The 20313-nt window shown below is 39.4% G+C and overlaps 4 protein-coding genes and 1 pseudogene across 4 annotated transcripts; 2 read left to right on the forward strand and 3 right to left on the reverse strand.

Annotated features, from left to right (window-relative positions):
• The first annotated feature begins 2412 nt into the window (after positions 1–2412).
• On the forward strand, positions 2413–3273 carry LOC138888637 (uncharacterized). The gene has a single exon (XM_070170537.1). The coding sequence runs from the start codon at positions 2413–2415 to the stop codon at positions 3271–3273; it is 861 nt and encodes a 286-aa protein (XP_070026638.1).
• A 2752-nt stretch (positions 3274–6025) lies between these two features.
• LOC104239819 (major strawberry allergen Fra a 1-2-like) lies at positions 6026–6686 on the reverse strand. The gene is made up of 2 exons (XM_009794537.2): positions 6433–6686; positions 6026–6324 (listed from the first exon to the last, which is right to left on the reverse strand). The coding sequence occupies exons 1-2, from the start codon at positions 6605–6607 to the stop codon at positions 6026–6028; spliced, it is 474 nt and encodes a 157-aa protein (XP_009792839.2). The 5' UTR covers positions 6608–6686.
• A 980-nt stretch (positions 6687–7666) lies between these two features.
• LOC104239817 (DEAD-box ATP-dependent RNA helicase 35-like) lies at positions 7667–10182 on the reverse strand (annotated as a pseudogene).
• Positions 10183–11595: 1413 nt separating this feature from the next.
• LOC138888638 (uncharacterized) lies at positions 11596–11998 on the forward strand. The gene is made up of 2 exons (XM_070170538.1): positions 11596–11640; positions 11693–11998. The coding sequence occupies exons 1-2, from the start codon at positions 11596–11598 to the stop codon at positions 11996–11998; spliced, it is 351 nt and encodes a 116-aa protein (XP_070026639.1).
• Positions 11999–14045: 2047 nt separating this feature from the next.
• On the reverse strand, positions 14046–20012 carry LOC104239816 (uncharacterized). The gene is made up of 10 exons (XM_009794536.2): positions 19546–20012; positions 19291–19356; positions 18877–19057; positions 18479–18675; positions 17980–18030; positions 17799–17890; positions 16038–16156; positions 14813–14907; positions 14572–14676; positions 14046–14335 (listed from the first exon to the last, which is right to left on the reverse strand). The coding sequence occupies exons 1-10, from the start codon at positions 19873–19875 to the stop codon at positions 14198–14200; spliced, it is 1374 nt and encodes a 457-aa protein (XP_009792838.1). The 5' UTR covers positions 19876–20012; the 3' UTR covers positions 14046–14197.
• Between the last annotated feature and the right edge of the window lie 301 nt (positions 20013–20313).

Genomic DNA, 20313 nt, shown 5'->3' on the forward strand with positions numbered 1-20313 from the left:
GTGAAAACAGAAAAGAGTTTGTATTTTATTGTAGTACCGAGTCCCTTGATAGATCAGCAGCCCGGTGCATTAAGCTCCCGTTATGCGCGGGATCCGGGGAAGAGCCGGACAACAAAGATCTATCGTACGCACCCTTACGTATGTGAATATGAGGGTAAAGGTATCAATTGAGAGGATAAAGGAATCAATTCGTAATTGTTTCTTTCTGGTAGAATAATCATCAATTTTATATGTGAATATGAGGGTGTCAAGAGGCAAGGACAACCGAGAAAGTTCAAATGCGGTAGAAACTCAGCTTATGGCAATACCCTACAATATTTTCAATCTGTAACTCTGTTTATATGATCCAGATTGAAGATAATGTTGTATTTTTGTCCATCAATCCAAACTGTATTTATGAAAGAAAAAAACGCACTTGAGAATCTAAAATAGATGTTCACATCTGTGACAGTAGGATCCTATCCAAGATTGACTAGGTGTTCATCAATACTGATTGGCTCAATTCTATGCCAGTATTTACGGCACAATATCTAGAAAAGGGGATCAATGACCATTGTCCACTGAAGTTATTAACTGCAAATACACCTAGGAGGGCAAAAGCTGCTTTCAAATACTGCAATGTATGGGCCACTCACCCCAACTTTCTTGTTGTAGTTAAGGAGGGATGGGAACAGGAAATAATAGGGTGTAATAGGGTGCAGTATGTTCAGAGTTGTCAAGAAATTAAAGTTGCTAAAGCAAAAGCTAAAAGTGTTAAATAGAAGGTATTTCAACAATATTGTTGCAACAGCTGATGCAGATAGGTTGGCTCTGGCTAAAGCTCAAGCAGAACTTCATAGAAATCCACAAGATGCTCGGCAGCAGGCAGAAGAATTGCAGCAGTTTCAAAAGTTCAAAAGGTCATCTTATCTAAGCCGAAGTATTCCTACAACAGAGGAGCAAAGTTACATGGCTTAAGCTGGGAGATGATAATAATAGATACTTCTTTTCAGTGATTAAACACAGGAGACTACAAGAAGCTATAATCCAGCTAGCAGACAAATTCGGAAAATGAAATCAGATCAAGAAGAAATTGCAGAGATATTTGTGGACTATTACCAAGAGTTTCTAGGAAAAGGGTAGGAACAGGAACATGCTTTTCAAAGCTTTATGAAGAATGGGAAGACACTGTCAACTACTCAACAAATGCAGTTGTTAAGGCCATATACAGTTGCAGAGGTAAAGTCTGCTATGTTCAGTATTGATGAAACAAAGAGTCCTGGACCAGATGGCTACGGGAGTGGTTTTTATAAAGCATCATGGTCAATTATTGGTGAGGAGGTGACCATTGCAGTTCTGGAATTTCTTGAGAATGGGCAACTACTTACTCAGATTAACTCAACTATCATAGCTCTTATAGCAAAAATGGAGAATCTCTTGCAGGCTAGCCAATTCAGGCCTATCTCATGTTGCAATGTTCTCTGCAAGTGTATTTCTAAGATCATTTGTAAGAGATTAAGGAAAGCCATTCCACTGATTGTAGCAGACAACCAAGCAGCTTTCATAGAAGGAAGATCTCTAATTCGTAATGTGCTCATATGTCATGACATATTGAGGCATTACAATAGGAAGACTACTCCAAGGTGTTTGATGAAGATTGACCTAAAGAAAGCCTATGACATGGTTAGATGGGAATTTCTGAAGGAAGTGCTTAAAGGCTATGGATTTCCTATGCCATTTATACAATTGATCATGGTATTTGTTACAACAACTACATTTACAGTAAAAGTGAATGGTGGTGGATTTGGCTATTTTGAGGGGAAGAGAGGGCTTAGACAGGGAGATCCCATGTCTCCATTACTGTTTGTTCTAGTCATGGAGTATCTAACTAGATGGTTGAATAAAATGAGTGAGCTCCCAGACTTCCAGTTTCATCCTATGTGCAAAAGTACTAAGCTTACTCACCTCATTTTTGCAGATGACCTGATGTTGTTTTGCAAAGGCAATATCCAGTCCATTCACAGAATGATTGAAGTAGTGAGTCACTTTAGTGAAGCTTCAGGATTGGTGGATAATATGGAAAAATCTAATATTTTCCTAGCAGGAATGGATGAGGAATTAAAGCAGACAATCCTGAGTAACACAGGCTTCTCAGTGGGCACTTTACCTATGAGGTATCTGGGGTTACCTTTAACATCAAAGAAGTGGATCAAAGTTGAATGCCATCAACTAGTGGAGAAGATTACAAAGAAAATTAATTCTGGCTATGCAAAAATAGTCATCCTATGCTGGTAGGCTGCAAGTGATTAATGCGGTTCTCTTTGCAGTGTACAATTTTGGGGAGTTGTCTTTATACTTCCACAAAGTGTCGTTAAGGAAGTAGATAGAAAATGCAGGGAATATCTATGATGCAGCACTGAAGGGCATAGGAAAATGGCACCGGTAGCATGGGATTTACTATGCAGACCAAAGAAGTGCGGAGGGCTAAACATCAAGGGATGTAAACCATGGAATGTGGCATCTGTGGGAAAACTATTATGGCAACTAGTGACTAATAAGGAAGTGTTGTGGGTGAGGTGGGTGCATGGTGTGTATATGAAGATATGTAGGAGCATTTGGGATCACAATCCACCTGCAGACTGTAGCTGGTATTGGAAGAAAATCAATGGATTAAAACGTAACATGGCTCACTGGTACAATGGGAGTACATACACCTTGACTGGAAATGGTGCTTATTCTGTTTCAAGCAGTTACAATGCAATGCTAGGCCATATGTCAAGAAGCTGGGAAATGAATTTGGTATGGAGTGGAGTTATGTTACCCAGGCACATATTTGTGTTGTGGTTAGCAAATCAACAAAAATTGCAAACTAAGGAGAGACTTCTGCAGATGCATATTCCTATCACAGAAGATGTTGGATGTTGCATGTGTGCCCTGGAAGTATTAGAGTCTCAACAGCATCTGTTTGGTGAATGTTGTTGGGTGAAAACTATGAGAGGAGCACTGACAAGGTGGTCAGATATCAATATACCAGACATGGCACTACCCGAGACATTGAAGTGGATTAGGAGGCATTGGAAGCAATTTAGAAAGGAAGTGGCATCAACAATGATAGGTGCAATAGTATACCATACTTGGCAAGCTAGGAACTGGAAAATTTTCAGACAAATCAACTTGAGCATGGACTTCTATATTGGTCAAATCAAGAAAGAGCTCACAGAAAGACCGAGAATGCATGCAGAGTCCAGAAGAGCAAGGCAGTGTCCACTGTTGATACAAAGATTGTGTAGTTAGTTTGTAGTGCAGATCTTTTTTTGTAGTTGCTCGAATTCATGTATTTAGTCAGATATATTTGAGCTCGTGATGTACTGGGATGAGCTTAGTACACTCGATGCTCTTAGGATGTAAGCTTTTGGTTGTTATGGTAATATTCACAGATTATTACCCAAAAAAAAAATGATAGCATTTCCAAAAGTCTTGGGAAATGATTTGGGGAATGAGTAGTTAATGATAATGGTAAAACAGGGAAAAAATTATTGTTGAATTGTCAGATTAATTATCAGGGAACAATTCAGGACTATGCTCTTGTGCGTTACAGGGAATATAGCCATAAGTTTCAATGAAGAAGCTATTATTGTTGCTACTTTCTACATTGTCAGTGTAACGATTCTCACTTCAAGTAGTCATCTACCATTACTCATCTTTTTCAACTTTTTGAGCAAATGACAAATGAAGAGAAAGACTGGTATAGAAAAAACTTTAACATTATCAGTACTTTAACCATAAAAACTGCCAACAACATTATTGAAGATCAGAAAATAGGAGTGTGCTGATGCTACAGCCTGTAAGGCTGTGAATATGGAAAATTCAGCTGCAGGTGTAGCAGGGGCAGGACATAGTGGTGTAGGTGCACATTCGAAGTATAATACTGCATTTAAATCAACTGTTGATCATGTTGTTGCACTGGTTGAACCACTTGAGAAATCAACAGCAGCAGGTACAACTCCTGTAGATGTATCTACTGCTGTTTTAGTTCCAGCTGAAATTGTTTCAACAGCTGAAAAAGATACAAAGGAAGCTGGGCAGCAAATTAGTAAGAATAACTGGACAACGGTTTCCAGCAAAAAAGGCACTCCAAATAGAAAAAAAATGATGCAGGTTGAGCAGCGGCAAAATGCTATAAATAGCAGTGTAGCAGAAGTGTCAAAGGGCGAGCTTGTACCAAGGTCCAGCACTCCTACGATTCTTTTTTCCAGTTCACAAGTGGAAAACATTATCAAACAGGCCCAGGCAGAAATGGTAATGAACACCACCTTGGTTAAACAACCAATGGTGACTTTGAACACATCCGTGTTTGATGTCCCTTCTCAGTCAGTAGAGTCTTTTGGGGAGTTCAAAGGTGAATCTGGGCAGCTTGTCCTGTCAACTGGGAACAACAATGAGGTTATCCAACAAAAGGTAAAGGAAATGGCTATCAATTCTAAGTTGTGGCGTGAACAACGAGAGGAGGATGATGAAGATGATTGGGGTGATGGGTTTGCTGGCTATTCATCTGAAGAAGGTGAGCAGGAGAGTGCAGGTGAGGAGATCGATCCTCCAGTAAAGCCAAAGCCTCATGAGGCAACAACATCAAGTCCCACGACCAAATTGAACATTCATGCTCCTATTTTCATCCCCAGAAACTCTCCTACTGCTGCTATGCCAGATGCAGCAGCTGGAAGGTTGGTTAGCGCAGCGGAAACATGTGCCAAGCAGGCCACTCCAGGTGTTAATACAAGTCAAATTGTGATTACACCAACACTTAAAATGCAGCAGCAACAAAATGATCTGCAAGCCTCAACTAGTATGCATACTGGTGATCGCACAGCAGCAACAAAACCAAATTCTGGGCAGCAGCAACTCACAACAACTACTCCAATTATTTCGGTTGAGGAGAGACAACTACTTGATGCAATTGTAAGTACTGCTCCTCTACTTTCTTTAAGTCAAACAGTCTCTTGCACTGGTCGTGGGAATGTGAGCAGGAACAAATCACAAAAACAATAACAAAGTACGGCAAATATGGTTCCTGCACAAGCTGGAAATACATTGATGACTCAAGGTGTTTCTCAACACATGCCAAATCCAATTTTGGTAGGTAGAGATATATATGAAGAAGGAGAGGAAGATGATATCTTAAATCAATGCCGGGAAGAGGCATCAAGAAAAGGTGACCTATCACCTATGCATAGTGGAAAAATAAAAAAAGCACATACAAGGAAAAATAGTTGGGACGACAAGGTCAGTGATTTTTTAAATGTTAGGCGACCTCCAATGAGAGTTGCCAAACAAAAGAAGGATGCCCCAACTACCTCAACGAGGTCCAACCGTTCAAAAAAGAAATGATGATTTTTGAATACTTTTTGAACACGGTTGAGGAAAACAACAAAGAACTGCAAATTGAAGATTTTACATGTTTGGAAAAGAAGGGACATGAACCAAATTGGTACTTCATTCTATTATACCACTTTATTAGTATTCTCATTTGTAATATCATCACAGAGTATGTTATAAACTCTGTGATGATCATTGAATATTTGGTACTCTCCAGTTCTTATTTTTTACATGCGTGCTAGTAGGTGAGGCCTTTTCATTGCCTCAATAGGATTAGTAAGGTAAGGTTTAGCCCGGTTTGAGTTGCCTTGGTCCTATGCCTTTGGAAAAATATCCACACGGCTATGAGATTATATGCCCTCGTGAGACATTGCCGGCAGCTACACCATGAATCCTCTACATGAGGCTGCCATCATAACGCAATGTGAGGCGCAGAGGAGTGATTATATAGCCAAGGCATATAGGTAACAATACCGGTGCTATTGTCCCCCTTATTTGTACTGTTCCTAATTATTGTACTTTTATTTTCATTTATTAATAAAAAACTAGCCCTAGGCGCTTGCCTAGCGGATTGCCAAAAAAAAAAGATCAGAAAATACTTATTGCTGCAACAAACATGAAGAACAAACTTAGAATCCATAGAGAAAAAACCATCCCATAACATAAGCAACCTTTAAGCATAGGCTTCAGGATTTTGAAGGAGATAGGCTTCTACAACTTTGAACATAGCCGAGACCTTCTCCTTGCCTGCCTTGATCTCCTCTTCATTGAGCTTGAAATCTCCCACAGTATAGTATGTGCTAGTCACCTTAGATATGGAACCACCATCTGTTGACTGCTCAAACTTCACATCATAACTTATTTTCTCAAGGTTGTCCACCAATCCATCACCTCCAACCAATGTGTATTTATACGTGTATGTCTCCTCGTTAAGCTCATCAACACGATACTTTATGGACTTAAACTTGCCACCTATACGCACAAAAAAAAGTAAAAAATAAGAGCAGAGTTGTCATTTTCTTCAGGGATGTTATTCAACTAAGCAAGCACAAAAATAAAAGAATAATTTGATGATTGTACCTTCAGGAAAATTGATGGTCTTAATACTTCCAGCACCTCCATCGCCTTCAATGCTGCTAATAGCTTGTGGCATCAACTTAGGGATCAAGTAATGAGAATCAATTATGGAGGCCTTGAATATTCTTTTGGGGGGAAGTGGAGAAGTGTGTTCCTCAGTGAAGGTGGTGACAGCCATGTTTTGGTTCTTACAAGAAAATAAATGAGTAGGATTTCGTGTAGGGGGGAGACTAGAGAGCTTCTTGTTTGATGCAAAAAAGAATGGGATATATCAGAGTTTATATAGGTAAGTCCTGGAATTATATAATCTTGTAGTCATTTTCATGGCAGGCCAAATATGTGCTTTTGCTTGTCTACATTGGTTTCTAGAGTTTGTATAATTGCTATAGCTGAAGGATCTGTTTGTCCTCTGATTATATGCTCTTGGTTGGATTTACTTGTTCAAAATGAATTTAGATCTTCATTTGATTTCTTAATTTTGTATGCATGAACTAGGAATTGGTCCATCCAATTTTTAAGGATTTTTGTTTTTGGCTTGTCTTTTTTTTTTTTTTTTTTTTTTTTTAAAACCCCTCCCAAATTAGGAGGATATATAGTGTTTCCACACTTCCCCTCCATGGTGACTCGAACCCAAGACCTAACGGTCGTAGGTGGAGGTGCTTTTACCAACTGAGCAAGCCTCACTTGTCTTTTGGCTTGTCTTCAAGGTTTCTCTCTCTCTCTCTTTTTTTTTTTCACTTTTCATAGGGTACGCCTAGAAAGGGAGCCTTGGCGTAACTAGTAAAGTGTAACCAGGAGGTCACGGGTTCAAGCTGTGGAAACAACCTCTTGTAAAAATGCAGGGTAAAACTACATACAATAGACCCTTGTGGTCCGGCCCTTCCCCGGACCCCGCGCATAGCGGGAGTTTAGTGCACCGGACGGCCCTTTTTATAGGATACGCCTAATCCCACTACACTTTTATCTAGTGAAAACAGAAAAGTGATTGTATTTTCTTGTACTACCGAGATCCTTGCTAGATCAGGATTTGGTGATTGAGAGGATAAAGGAATCAATTCATAGTTGTTTCTTTCTGGTAGAATAATCATCCATTTCGTATGTGAATATGATTTGTGTCGAGAGACAAGGACAACCAAGAAAGTTCAAATGCGGTAGAAACTCAGCTTGTGGCAATACCATACAATATCACATCTGTATAGCGTTAAAATACATCTGGATTCAAGTTAAACATCCAAGATTGTTCAAGAAACAACGACTTTTATATCAACCATGAATTTTACATTTTACATTGAGACACCTATTAGTGACTATCATCAAGCTAGAAGGAAATGCGGATACACGTTGCAGAGTGCAAATAAGAACAAGAACTAAATTTCTCCACGGTAACCTCCAGACCCGAAGTAGTCTCTCCTTGAATTGGCAATCTGCACGCTCTTTTGGTGCTCTAGCTTGGGGCAGCCACGGATACGATGATCAAGTCCACCACAATATGCACAGCCCTTTACTCCACTGGCATTTGTGATTGCCTCAACATCGTCCATGGGATCATTGAGCTCCGCAAGGACAGGAGGGATCCTTTGTTTTGCTTCTTGTAACAAGTGTTTTAGATCAAGAAGTGTCACCTCGCTCTGATTCTTGTTGATAAAGGTTGTCGCAATTCCTGTTTTTCCACATCTTCCCGTTCGTCCAATCCCATGCACGTAGTTTTCAATTTCGGCAGGCATATCGTAGTTAATTACATGCTGAATATCAGGAAAATCTAACCCTTTAGAAGCAACATCAGTTGCAACCAGAACATCTTTCTTGCCGGATTTAAATGATGCAATTGCATATTCTCTCTCTTCTTGATCTTTGCCTCCATGAATAGCCACAGCTTCAACTCCTTTTAAGAGAAGATACTCATGGATATCATCCACATCAGCCTTATTCTCACAGAAAACCAGAACCGGAGGCGGAGTTTTTTGCAAGCACTCAAGAAGGTAAACAATCTTGGCTTCCTGCTTTACATACTCCACTTCCTGAATCACATCAAGGTTGGCCGCTCCATCCCTCCCCACATTCACTGTTATTGGTTTAACTAATGCACTTCTAGCAAAATTCTGAATCTTCGTGGGCATTGTAGCAGAAAATAGCAGAGTTTGTCTTTGAGCTTTGAAATGATCAAACACCTCCCTAATATCATCTTCAAAACCAAGATCAATCAATCTGTCTGCTTCATCCAGTGTCAAGTATCTGCAAAGAACCAACACTACGGTAGGCACCACAAACTTCACAGACATACATTGTAAGAAAGTAAAGAGAAAAAAGCAGCTCAACAATCAACAAACGGGATTAATTGAGCTATATACAGAAATATATATTCTTTGAGCGCATATAATTAGCATTTAGCAGTCAGTCAGTAATCCCCACTGTTTAAAATTGACTTTTGCTGAAAAAGGAGGTATTCATGTTGTGAGCAAAATACAGTTTTTCATCTGTATGTGTGTGAACTCTCAAAAGCACGGGGTAGACATGGGACAGCACCACATATTATGTGGAATAGCAAACAACCAGGAAAGAAGCAACACGTGAAAGCTGATGATGAGCGCAGGCAACCCCCAAATACTTGATTGATCAGATGTTAGGTATGAGTAAATGAGTCGTTGTATGCAATAAAAACTCTCTATACCATACAAGCTAGGGGAAAACGTTTTGATTTCTCTTCATCTGTTCATCTAGTATTTATATTTGAGATCAACGAGATCCCAGCCAGATGAACAAACAAGGATGACTACCAGAAAAAATACTACCTCAATAACCGATCTGCAAGATTAGGTATACCGGCAATTGCCAAGGTTCATTTTCTTCTTTGCTAACATATCTTTGAGTCTTCCAGGTGTAGCAACCACAATGTGAACTCCCTTCTTTACAACATCAATTTGGGACTTCATATCAACTCCACCAATACACAGCAAAGGCCTCAATTCAGGGTAACCATACTCCCTCAGTGGTTCTAAAAATTGCTCGATAACTTCATATGTCTGTCTAGCCAGCTCTCTAGACGGACAGATAATCAAGCCGAATGGTCCTTCCTGGGGAGCAATAGGCATCATAACTTCTTCCTGCAAAGCCACCATAATAAGTGGCAAGACAAAAACCAATGTTTTACCAGAGCCTGTAAAAGCTATACCTATCATATCGCGACCTGATAAAATAACAGGCAGGCCCTGCACTCGGATTGGTGTCGGCTGAACAATCCCCCTCGCTTTAAGTTTCTTCAAAATGGGCTCAGGGAACCTCATGTCCTTGAAATTTTTCATTGGTGGAGGAACATCTTCGCCATCCACAATAATATGCCACTGCTTTCAGATCGCATCACATGCTTTCTTTAACATCCGTCTGATGGCTAATGGCGGCTTCCAACCGGTGAACAAAGGCTCCGTATAAGTAATACCTTTAGCTAGTTCCCGAACGGACATTAACATCCTCCGATCAGATAAATGCTCAAGCATCTCCTTCTCTTGCAGGACGACTTGTTCGGTTGGACTAATCTCAGGTTGCTCTTTCTTCAGCTGAGTGGCCTTCACAAGCAAACTCGGCTTAGCCTCAACAAGCTTCAATTTTTCCGCTTCCTCTTCCAAAACCGAAGATTTTCCCTTGCGCTGAAGGATCTTTTGCGCCTCAATTGCTCGACGCTTTGCAACCGGTACATATTCAACATAATCATCCTCATCCTCCATCTCCTGCAACAACAGCAAGGATGTGTTAACACATCTGAAGTAGCACTTGAATCTTATTTAACATTCTAACACGGTAATCATGAGTGACATTGTGAAAAATTGAAGGACCCAAGCACAGTTTATAAAGCTATCATTAACAGCAAAGCAAAACCAACTACAGCGAATCATAAGTCATAACCAAAAGTGAAAGTTGAATCAATAGTACAATCTGCTAAAACCCAATAAAACGTTTCGGAGAGTCGAATCAATTGCACTAAAATTTCCAATTTTAAATTATCACAGAATGGTGAAAGGGAAAATTTGAACCGAAAGAGAAAGGAGGAAGGTGCATACAATATTTACGTGGTCTGCCATATGAGCTGTACCCTATGAAGATGAATTGCAGGGAAACTGATTTTTTGTAATACGCCTAGAAGAGTCCAGAGAGCTAATTCCCCGCGACTACAATTGGGTTGGATTTTTAAATCTCATGGGTCGGATTTTGGATACGGGTATTTACGGAAAAATAAAAAAGAGCCAGATTTATAACTGATAATTTAAAAATAGCTACCGTTTTAAAAGTAATCTTAATTTAGTCATATTTTCATGTAAAGATAAAATCTGAACAAACACACTCTCAAAAATCCGAAAAAAGCATAATTTATTGTAGTTCAAATTTTTTACATTTGAGATTCCAGCATAATGTGCTGGAATATTCAGCAAGTTCCAACATAATATGCTGGAAGTTTATACACAAGAACTCCATAATCCAGAATATTATGCTGAAACTTTTCTTGTTTCACCAAAATAATGACTATTTTTCAGTGACTTTGCAAACGCTGGTTATTTCTCAATTATCAATCCGAAAACTGGCTAGCCCTTGCTATTTTATAGTATTTATGGCTGATTTATGCAAATATCCCTTTTTAGGCTACTCTTTAGATTTTGTCCTCATTTTAAAAAGTTGTGCTAATATAGCCTTTATTGGAAAACATTAGACTCGTAGTTTCAATTTTCTCACAAAATATTGTACTATGATTTAACACTTGCAATAACTTACATAAGTTTAGATCGTGGTCTAACGTTTACGCATAAGATTTTCAGTTTGCTTAAAAATAATCTTTAAATTGTGGTAGAGGTCTTATTGGTTGCAAGAAAAATAAAAAGAGAGTAATTTACTAAACAATTGATACAAAAAGGAATAACCGGTAGAAGTTTTACGTAATTTATTTTGGGTCATGGAGCTCTTTTACGTCAAAATATTACTCTTAAAATGGTTGTGATTTTCGGTGAAGTTGGTTGAAAAATGACAAGTATGATATTTTATTAAAAAAAAAAAAAGAAGAAGAAGTAAAGTGATTTTTGTGGCTAGAGTTTTTTTTTTTGTTGATAATTTTACCGTGATCATACTACTAAGTTAAATAATCACCTATAAAATTGACCCTTCGGTAATGGGGACGTGAGCGCTATGTGGACCACGATTGTGCAGTGCACTAGGGAAGCCGCAAGAGAGGTATTAGGGGCTCAAAAGATTAGTTTAGGGAGACTGGTGGTGGAATGGAAAGGTGCAAGAAAAAGTGAAAATCAAGAAAGCGGCGTATCTGAAGCTAGTGGAAAGTGTAGACAAGGAGGAGAAGAGGGCGAATAAGGAGCAGTATAAGTTGACTAAGAAAGAGGCGAAATTAGCAGTTACGACATCCAAGACTGTAGCTTTTAGTCGTTTGTATGAGGAACTCGAGGGCCGAGGTGGGGATAAGAGGTTGTTCAGGTTAGCCAAGGGGAGAGAAAGGAAGGCTCGTGACTTGGATCAAGTGAAGTGCATCAAGGACGAAGAAGGTAGAGTTTTGTTGGATGAAGGGCTTATCCGTTAGAGATGACATACCTACTTCCATAGTCTCTTAAACGGGGAGGGGGACAGGAATATTGTACTGGGTGATATGGAACTCTCCGGGAGTCATTGTGACTTCGGGTATTGTAGGGGGATTAGAGTTTATGAGGTTGAGGTGGCTATGCGTAAGATGAGCAGGGGCAAAGCGACAGGGCCGGACGAAATTTCGGTAGAGTTTTGGAAGAGTGCGGGAAATGCGAGCTTGGAGCGGCTCACTAGGTTATTTAATGCCATTTTTAGAACGAAGAAGATACCCATAGAGTGAAGATGGAGCACTATGGTTCTTGTATACAAGAACAAGGGTGATATCCAAAATTGCAATAACTATTGAGGTATCAACCTGCTTAGCCATACTATGAAAGTCTAGAGAGAGTGATAGACTTAAGAGTGATGAGGAGTATGTCTATTTCCGAGAACTAGTTCGGGTTTATGCCGGGGCGTTCGACTACATAAGCCATCCACCTTATTAGGAGATTGATGGAGCAGTATAGGGAGAGGAAGGACTTGCATATGGTGTTCATCAACTTAGAAAATGCGTATGATAAAGTACCGAGGGAGGTTTTGTGGAGATGCTTAGAGGCTAGAGGTGTGCTTGTTACCTACGTTATGGTGATTAAGGACATGTATGATGGAGCAAAGACCCGAGTGAGGACGGTGGGTGGGGACTCGGACCATATTTCGGTCATGATGGTGTTGCATCAAGGGTCGACAGTCAGCCCTTTTTTGTTTGCTTTGGCAGTGAACATACTGACGCGCCACATCTAAGGGGAGGTACCGTGATGCATGCTATTTGCAGATGATATTGTATTGATTGACGAGACGCGAGGCGGTGTGAACGTGAAGTTAGAGGTATGGAGGCAGACCCTGGAGTCTATAGGTTTCAAGTTGAACAGGACCAAGACAGAATACTTGGAGTGTAAGTTTAGTGGTGAGACTCGGGGAGGGGAAAGAGAGGTAAGGCTAGACTCGTAGGTCATCCCTAGGAGAGGAAATTTTAAGTACCTTGGGTCTATTATTCAGGGGGGTAGGGAGATTGATGAAGATGTCACACATCGTATTAGGACAGGATGGATGAAATGGAGACTCGCATCCGGTGTTTTGTGTGCCACCGAAACTTAAAGGTAAGTTCTATAGAGTGGTGGTCAGACCGACTATGTTGTACGGAGTTGACTGTTGGTCACTCAAGATCGCTCATGTCCATAAGATGAAGGTAGCAAAGATGAGGATGTTGAGATCGATGTGCGGGCACACCAGGTTAGATAGGATTAGGAATGAGGTTATTTGCAATAAGGTACGTGTGGCCCCTATTGAGGACAAGATGCGGGAAGCGCAGGTTAGGTAGTTTGGTCATGTGAGGAGGAGGAGCACAGACGCCCCGGTGAGGAGGTGTGAGAGGTTGACATTGGAGGGCCTACGGAGAGATAGAGGTAGGCCGAAGAAGAAGTGGGAGAGGTAATTAGGCAAGACATGGCGCAATTTGAGGACATGACCCTTGATAGTCTTGAGTGTTCATAGCAATAGTGTGGAGGTCGAGGATTAGGGTAGTAGGGTAGGTAGTCTTGAGTGTTCATAGCAATAGTTTTGGTACGCAGTCTCGCTTTCTGTTGGTAGTAAGTTTTTATGACTAACCGTTGTTTTCTTTCACTGTCGATCACCTTACTATCTTGTTTTTTTATTTTGCTTTTATATGGCTTTTTGGTGTTGTTCCTTCTTGTCTATATTTTCATTAATATGGTGCTTATGCTTTCCTGAGCCGAGGGTCCATTGGAAACAACCTCTCTATGCTCACAAGGTAAGTGTAAGATCTGCGTACAGACTACCCTCTCCAGACCCTACGGTGTGGGATAATATTGGATATGATGTTATAGTATTTCATCCCATCATTAGGACTGAGCAGTGAAGACATTATATTTCTTTTCCCACCACACCAAACAAATGAAAATCTCCCACCAACATAATGTTCTTTTTATTAATTACGGGGAAGCTGAAAAGGGTAAAACAGCATAAAACTGCAAAGATGAAATGGGATATTAGAATAATAGTACTAGATTTCCAATTAGACCAGAAAGTCTTCTCTGTATGCTCCCTAACAAGTCAATCATGCGTACATTTCCCTCTCCCCTGACCAAGTAACAGTAGTAGGTCATCAACATTTCACAAAATAGCAACCAGAATCTCAGATTCATATTAGACAGCCTTTGAAGCCCTCCTCTAATTCCTTTGCATCCAAGTTCTTCCCTATGAATACTATCTTGTTTGTTCTTGGTTCGTCTGACCGCCATGGCCGATCTGGAGAACCTTGGAATATGTCATGGACTCCCTGTTACACCAAAAAGTAGACACATCAGCATATTGACAAATATCAGTGCCACAGAATTTACTCAGTCAAACTTCAATGAGGCTGTGATTCACACCAGTAAAGCATTGATCTTAATTATAGCATCCACAATACAAGAAATGTTTCAGCCATTCCATAAAGGGATTATGTAGTAGTAGTAGTAATCACATTATAACTCATCGGTAAGATAAGTAGCAGTAGGCAAAGAATTTAATAACCTGAAAGACAAATCTCTCATCCATTCCCTGGACAGATAAAAGACCTTTCATCCGATATATGTCATCGCTTCGTTCTATCAGCAACGTTCCCAGCCACATATTAGCCTGAAATACGGAATAACAACTCTTTAGCTTATTAATGCGACTAGCATACTTGTCCAGATTTACAACTCACACACAATATATTAATGAATGAAGTAATTATGAAAAATATGACCAAATGAAAGACCATGGTACCAACCTTCTCAAGATCCAAGCTCCCTTCACAAACTATGCTGACAGAAGAAACACCAGGGTCATGAGTGTGATCGTGAGAATGGTGATGATCATGATGTTCTGCAGAAAGTAACAACACTCTTGAGCAAATGTTCAAGATTCAACTATATGCACTAAAAATAGAACTGCTTTTTTGAGAAATAAGCTTACAAAATATACACTACTACATCACAAGTGGAGCCAAAAGGAAACATGAAAAAAGATAGAAATTTTCACGAGTCGCGTGGCGAACAAAAAGGAAACTGGAAAACACTAACATAAAATAGCTTGGTTAATAGAACCAAAATAAATGCCAAAAGAAAAGAATAGGAAAAGATAAAGAAAGGGCCTAATGCTGTAAATGAACCAACAGGTTCGCAAAGAAACCACAACTAGACTATTTAATTTATTAAATCACCGAGCTCAATCTCACCCTACAGCTCGACTTGGCTTGTTTAGCGTTTACGAATAGCGCCCCCCCCCCCTCCCCAAAACCCGGGGCCTCTTTTTGCAATTTTATTCCTCTTTAAAAGCAAAAAAAGTACTTATGCTCCCGTCAGTATCTCCAATCCCCCAACCCTAAGGTATTCAATAGGAAAATGGTTATGGCAATATTCTCTTGTATTCAGTACAACAACAACAACCACCCAGTAGAATCCCACTAGTGGGGTCTGGGGAGGGTAGAATGTACGCAGACCTTACCCCTACCCCGAAGGGTAGAGAGGTTGTTTCCGGGAGACCTCGGCATTCTCTTGTATTCAGTATTCTTTTAAATTAAATATATGGATCATAAACGGGCTCATGAACAAGTTCAAAGAAATAATTTCAAAATGAAATGCAAGCTCAATCTTGTAAGACTTTATTCAAGCCAAAGTCAAACTTGACTCTTGACATGTAGATAGTCGGATTGAGCTAGGCTGAGCTCGTATAAATAGTTTAACCGACTTTGAATTTCCAGAACCAGGCTCGTGCTTGGTAAGAAGTGCTATATGTAGTTAAGTTAATAGCTCCAATAACTAGAACAGGATACTCATAGCACCATGACTAAATAGAAGCCACGAAAGTATCAAACAAAGACTGCTTAAGTAGTTTCCCCAAAATAAAGGGAAATAGTTCTTTGGAAATTGAACAAACTGAGTTGGTGGAGCATTTTGCTGACATTAGCTACTAGAAGGGCTAGTATAGGAGTTATAACGTCAAAGAACACTTACCATGCTTGTGATCATGTTCATGGTCATGGTGGTGGTGGTGGTGATCATGATGATCGTGATCATGGGTGTGGCTGCTATGGTCTTCCTTGGAACCTTCAGCGCCAACCGAACTCTCAATTCTACATGAATTTAACAAAAACAAAGTAAGCAATATTTTTTTTTTATAAAGGTAACATGTTTAAAGTAAACAATATTCCTGTAAGATAGAAACTCAGACAAAGCAAAATGGATCTTCGAAACAATGGACATCTATAAAAATGATTAAAAGTAAAATCTGAAGAATCATAGTGCTTTTCAGCACAAAATTTTCAATAATTAAAAGAACCATTAGAAGAGTTAAATAAATTATAAAGAGCTGAAGAAATTCATCAAAACCGTGACTCTGGAAGAAAACAATTTCTGAAAATTATGAAATAAGATCCTATATATAACTGATATTGCTCTTTGTAAATGCTTTAATCACCAACAAGAATCATGCTCAAATCCTATTTTCCACAATTCAATTCAAGAAGCAAAAACCCTTTATCTCTGTTTAAAACTTTTCCCTCCCTTCTCCCAAGGACATTTTCTCTGCCGGACTGACTCTTTTCCGGCCCCTTAAGGATTAACCGCTGCAGGTTTTACTGATTCCCCTAGGTCCTGGCCCTCTAAGGGGTCGTTTGGTTTGGATATGGCTTATGCCGGGACAAGTTATGCTGGTATAAGTTAAGCTGGGATAAGTTATGTTGGGATTAGTTATGATGGGATTGTTTGTTATCCATTGTTTGGTATGTTGTATTAAATATGACAAAGTTATACTGGTGCTAATTACCCCACCCTCTATAAGGTATAAGTTATCCTGGTGTTAATTTAATCATGAGATAAATTATACCTGGTTTGCTAACCTAACGAAGTATTAAGGTGGTATTAAATTTTTATACCAACACTATACCTTCTTATACCTCATACCAAACGACCCCTAAGGGTACCAACAACAAAACCCTACTGGAATGAGTTTGGCATCTGACATACTTCAACATAATGTTTGGAAGAATACAGGGAAACCTAACAACAACAACAACATACCCAGTATAATCTTACAAGTGGGGTCTGGGGAGGTAGTGTGTACGCAGACCTTAACCCTATCTGGCGAGGTAGAGAGGCTGTTTTCGATAGACTCTCGGCTCAAAAAAAAAAAAGAGAAAAAGGAGGAAGAAGAAGAAGAAGGGGAAGAAGAAAGAAAGAAGAGGGAGACAAAGGACGATAAGGAAAAGGAGAAAAAGACGACAACACCAACAACAACAAGTAAAAGAAAAAGTAGCATCAAATAGTAACAAACTGGAAAATACGATACACAGAGCAAACGGAACAATAGGCAAATACTAGAGGTCAAAAATACGAAAAAAACTAGAGCGCTACTAATACTACTAGAAAATAACGGGGAACTCTTGACTACCTACTAGCCTTCTACCCTAATTCTCGACCTCCGCACCTTTCTATCCTGGGTCATGTCCTCAATGAGCTTGAAGTAGCGCCATGTCCTGCCTAATCACCTCTCCCCAATACTTCTTTGGCTACCTCTACCTAAGGTAGGCCAATCCTAACAAGCAAATCTAAATATTGAATGCCTTTTTTCCCCTTGAAAAACATGACTATCAGTTTGACTTAATTAACTGGAATGAGACTTGACCAGTTATTAACATTAGTATGCTGTATATGCGTTTCTGGATAAAATGCAAAACAAAACAATAGACATGCACGCTTAAGGAGAAGAAGTAATACCTTTCCAAATCAAAGCCTCCAATCCCTAGAACATAATCCAAATCGACTTTTCCAAACTGTGTCCTCTTCAAATTGGCCATGCTATTTATGTTCTGTTTATTCACCATGAGAGTTTTAGTGAGTAACTCCAAGATTGACAAATAAAAATTATGTCAAATGACGAATCAGCCACAATACCAACCCTTATTCGCTGAATCAAGGAAGAAACTTCTGACTCACCAACAAGATCAGTCTGGCACGGTGATGAAAAACATTTGTCAGATTGCAGCGTGATGATTCATACTAGATCTCCAAGCTTAATAGTTTTATAAAATGAATTCAACTACATCTCAGGTAACCTCCACTTGCAGATAGAAACCTCTCTAAAAATATACATCCCCATGGAAGCAAAAAATTGTGGAACGTACTGATTTAGCAAATAAATTTGACCGAACAGCATTAAAAGATAGGTTAAGCAGATGGGTTAAACAGCATTAACAAATATATCCTCTATGACTTATAACTTTGTTTGGCAGGCAATGATCGGTTTTTTGTGATCCTGAAATAATAAAATGTCACCAGATCTGGAATAATTCTGCTTCTGCCAACTCCAGAGCCTCAATTGCTATTATGGAGAAATAGTACCTTACTGCACAATTGGTAATTGAGATGGAGTCCACCTTAAAGAGATAGACATGTACCTTGTTTACAATAATACGGTCAGCATAAGCAATTTGCTCGACTGCTTCATTGACCACACCTTTTGGCTTAATCTCATCCAAGTGCAAACCAGCATGCTTAGAGTCAACCAATGTAACAACACCATCCAACTTAACATCATTGAAAACCTGATCCTCCGCATAGAAAGTTTGAATAATTGGTGCAGGATTTGCCAAACCTGCCAAATCAACACAAGAGAGCCAACATGGGCATCAAGAAAGGAGAAACCTTTTGGCTTATATGTGTAATAAAGCATGAAGCTAGAAGCAAAAAGATAACCAAATGCCTAAATTAGACAGCTGAGATATCGTAGATCTCAACCCCATAAATGTACTAGAACAATTGCAGTGCAGAACAATGTGACTCATCGGTTTCTTACCTGTAGTCTCTATGACAATATGGTCAAATTTCCCTTTCTTTCTACTAACCAACTCAGCAATCATTCTAACTAGATCACCCCTCACAGTGCAACAGAGACACCCATTGTTAAGCATCATAATTTCCTCAGCCCCAGCAGCTTTTGCAGCAACCAAAGAACCATCAATATCCACTTCACCGTACTGCATCACGTATAATAGATATAATAGTTAGAATTCAGATCATTACTATCTAGCTTAAACAGAAGAAGCTAGAAAAGACAAGATAATTGCAGAAACTATCACGGGAGGGGAATGATAAAATAATATGTTACACATGGACTACTTACAAACAAACATTAAGCCTAACATCTTATTTAGCATATAAGAATTAAATAAGCTCCGTAATATTAAGATTATCCGATTTATTCACATACCTCATTCTCGATAACAGCAATGCGCTTCCCATGATCCGCAGTCAATATGTGATTTAACAAGGTAGTCTGCGACGTCAGATTCCAATCAAATAATTGCAACAACAAAAAGAGAGTTAAGCTCCATCTACTTGAGTACAAACAGCCAAGTAAAAGATATAACAATTCAAATGTTAAATAATTTAACTATGTAGTTAATTGACAGTAAATTTAAAGCAGTACGAGGTAAACTGAGCATAGAAGAAAGAAGAACCTTACTTTTCCAGAACCTAAGAAACCAGTGATAATAGTGGCCGGAATCCGATTATCTGGAGGTATCTTAGTCAAAATATCAGAGCCCTCGCTTTGAGGGGTGGAAGTAGAAGTGGCAGATACAGTAAATCTGCGGGAGAATCTGTTTTGTTTCGCAGGATTATTGATTGCAAAAAGAATTCTTGAAGATGAAGTGGACATTAAACTGGCTCTCTGAGATGAGCTGGTTTTCCACAAACTTGGGAACACTGTAGTGCGAAGACCATAAAGCGGTGGAGTTTGACGCTTGGCCAGTCCCATAAAGGTCGTGGCTATGTCTATGGACAAGGAAGCCATGGCTGTCGAAGAGGAGGGTGCGCAGTGATTGGTCTTATGGCTATGGGTTAGGGGTTTTAGCCTAGCAAGATATTAGCAGGCGAATGTGTAGGGAACGGAGAAGGGGTTTATCTGATACTGTACAATTTACTATCCAATAGATGGTTTTGGCCGGCCGAACCACTAGAACAAACAAAAAATCACTAATTAAAAAAAGAAAAAAAGTGAACCACAGCAAAAAGAATAATTATACCAAAACAAATAAAATAGACCCCAAGGGACAAGTTTTATTGTGTGCCTCATATTAGTTGGGTGTGGCTCTTTTTTATCTTATAAATTTGTAAACATCAATCTTACACTTATGGGTTCATAAAAATTTGGGTCCACAAAATTATAAGATAAAAAAATACCTCATACAACTAGTGTGAGTTGTATGAGACATAAAATAAAATTCTCCAA

Source organism: Nicotiana sylvestris, chromosome 3 (assembly GCF_000393655.2).
Source record: "Nicotiana sylvestris chromosome 3, ASM39365v2, whole genome shotgun sequence".
Lineage (NCBI taxonomy): Eukaryota > Viridiplantae > Streptophyta > Magnoliopsida > Solanales > Solanaceae > Nicotiana > Nicotiana sylvestris.

What these genes read in the sequence shown, in the direction of transcription:
- LOC104239816 (XM_009794536.2), bottom strand. Translation starts at nt 19,875, where the DNA reads ATGGCTTCCTTGTCCATAGACATAGCCACGACCTTTATGGGACTGGCC. An exon ending in GGAGGCTTTGATTTGGAAAG is followed by an intron (nt 16,157 to 17,798) that starts GTATTACTTCTT and finishes AAATTCATGTAG; the next exon opens with AATTGAGAGTTCGGTTGGCG. An exon ending in ATGAGAGATTTGTCTTTCAG is followed by an intron (nt 14,336 to 14,571) that starts GTTATTAAATTC and finishes TTGGTGTAACAG; the next exon opens with GGAGTCCATGACATATTCCA.
- LOC138888638 (XM_070170538.1), top strand. Translation starts at nt 11,596, where the DNA reads ATGTGGACCACGATTGTGCAGTGCACTAGGGAAGCCGCAAGAGAG. An exon ending in CTAGGGAAGCCGCAAGAGAG is followed by an intron (nt 11,641 to 11,692) that starts GTATTAGGGGCT and finishes TGGAATGGAAAG; the next exon opens with GTGCAAGAAAAAGTGAAAAT.
- LOC104239819 (XM_009794537.2), bottom strand. Translation starts at nt 6,607, where the DNA reads ATGGCTGTCACCACCTTCACTGAGGAACACACTTCTCCACTTCCCCCC. An exon ending in GACCATCAATTTTCCTGAAG is followed by an intron (nt 6,325 to 6,432) that starts GTACAATCATCA and finishes TTGTGCGTATAG; the next exon opens with GTGGCAAGTTTAAGTCCATA.
- LOC138888637 (XM_070170537.1), top strand. Translation starts at nt 2,413, where the DNA reads ATGGCACCGGTAGCATGGGATTTACTATGCAGACCAAAGAAGTGCGGA.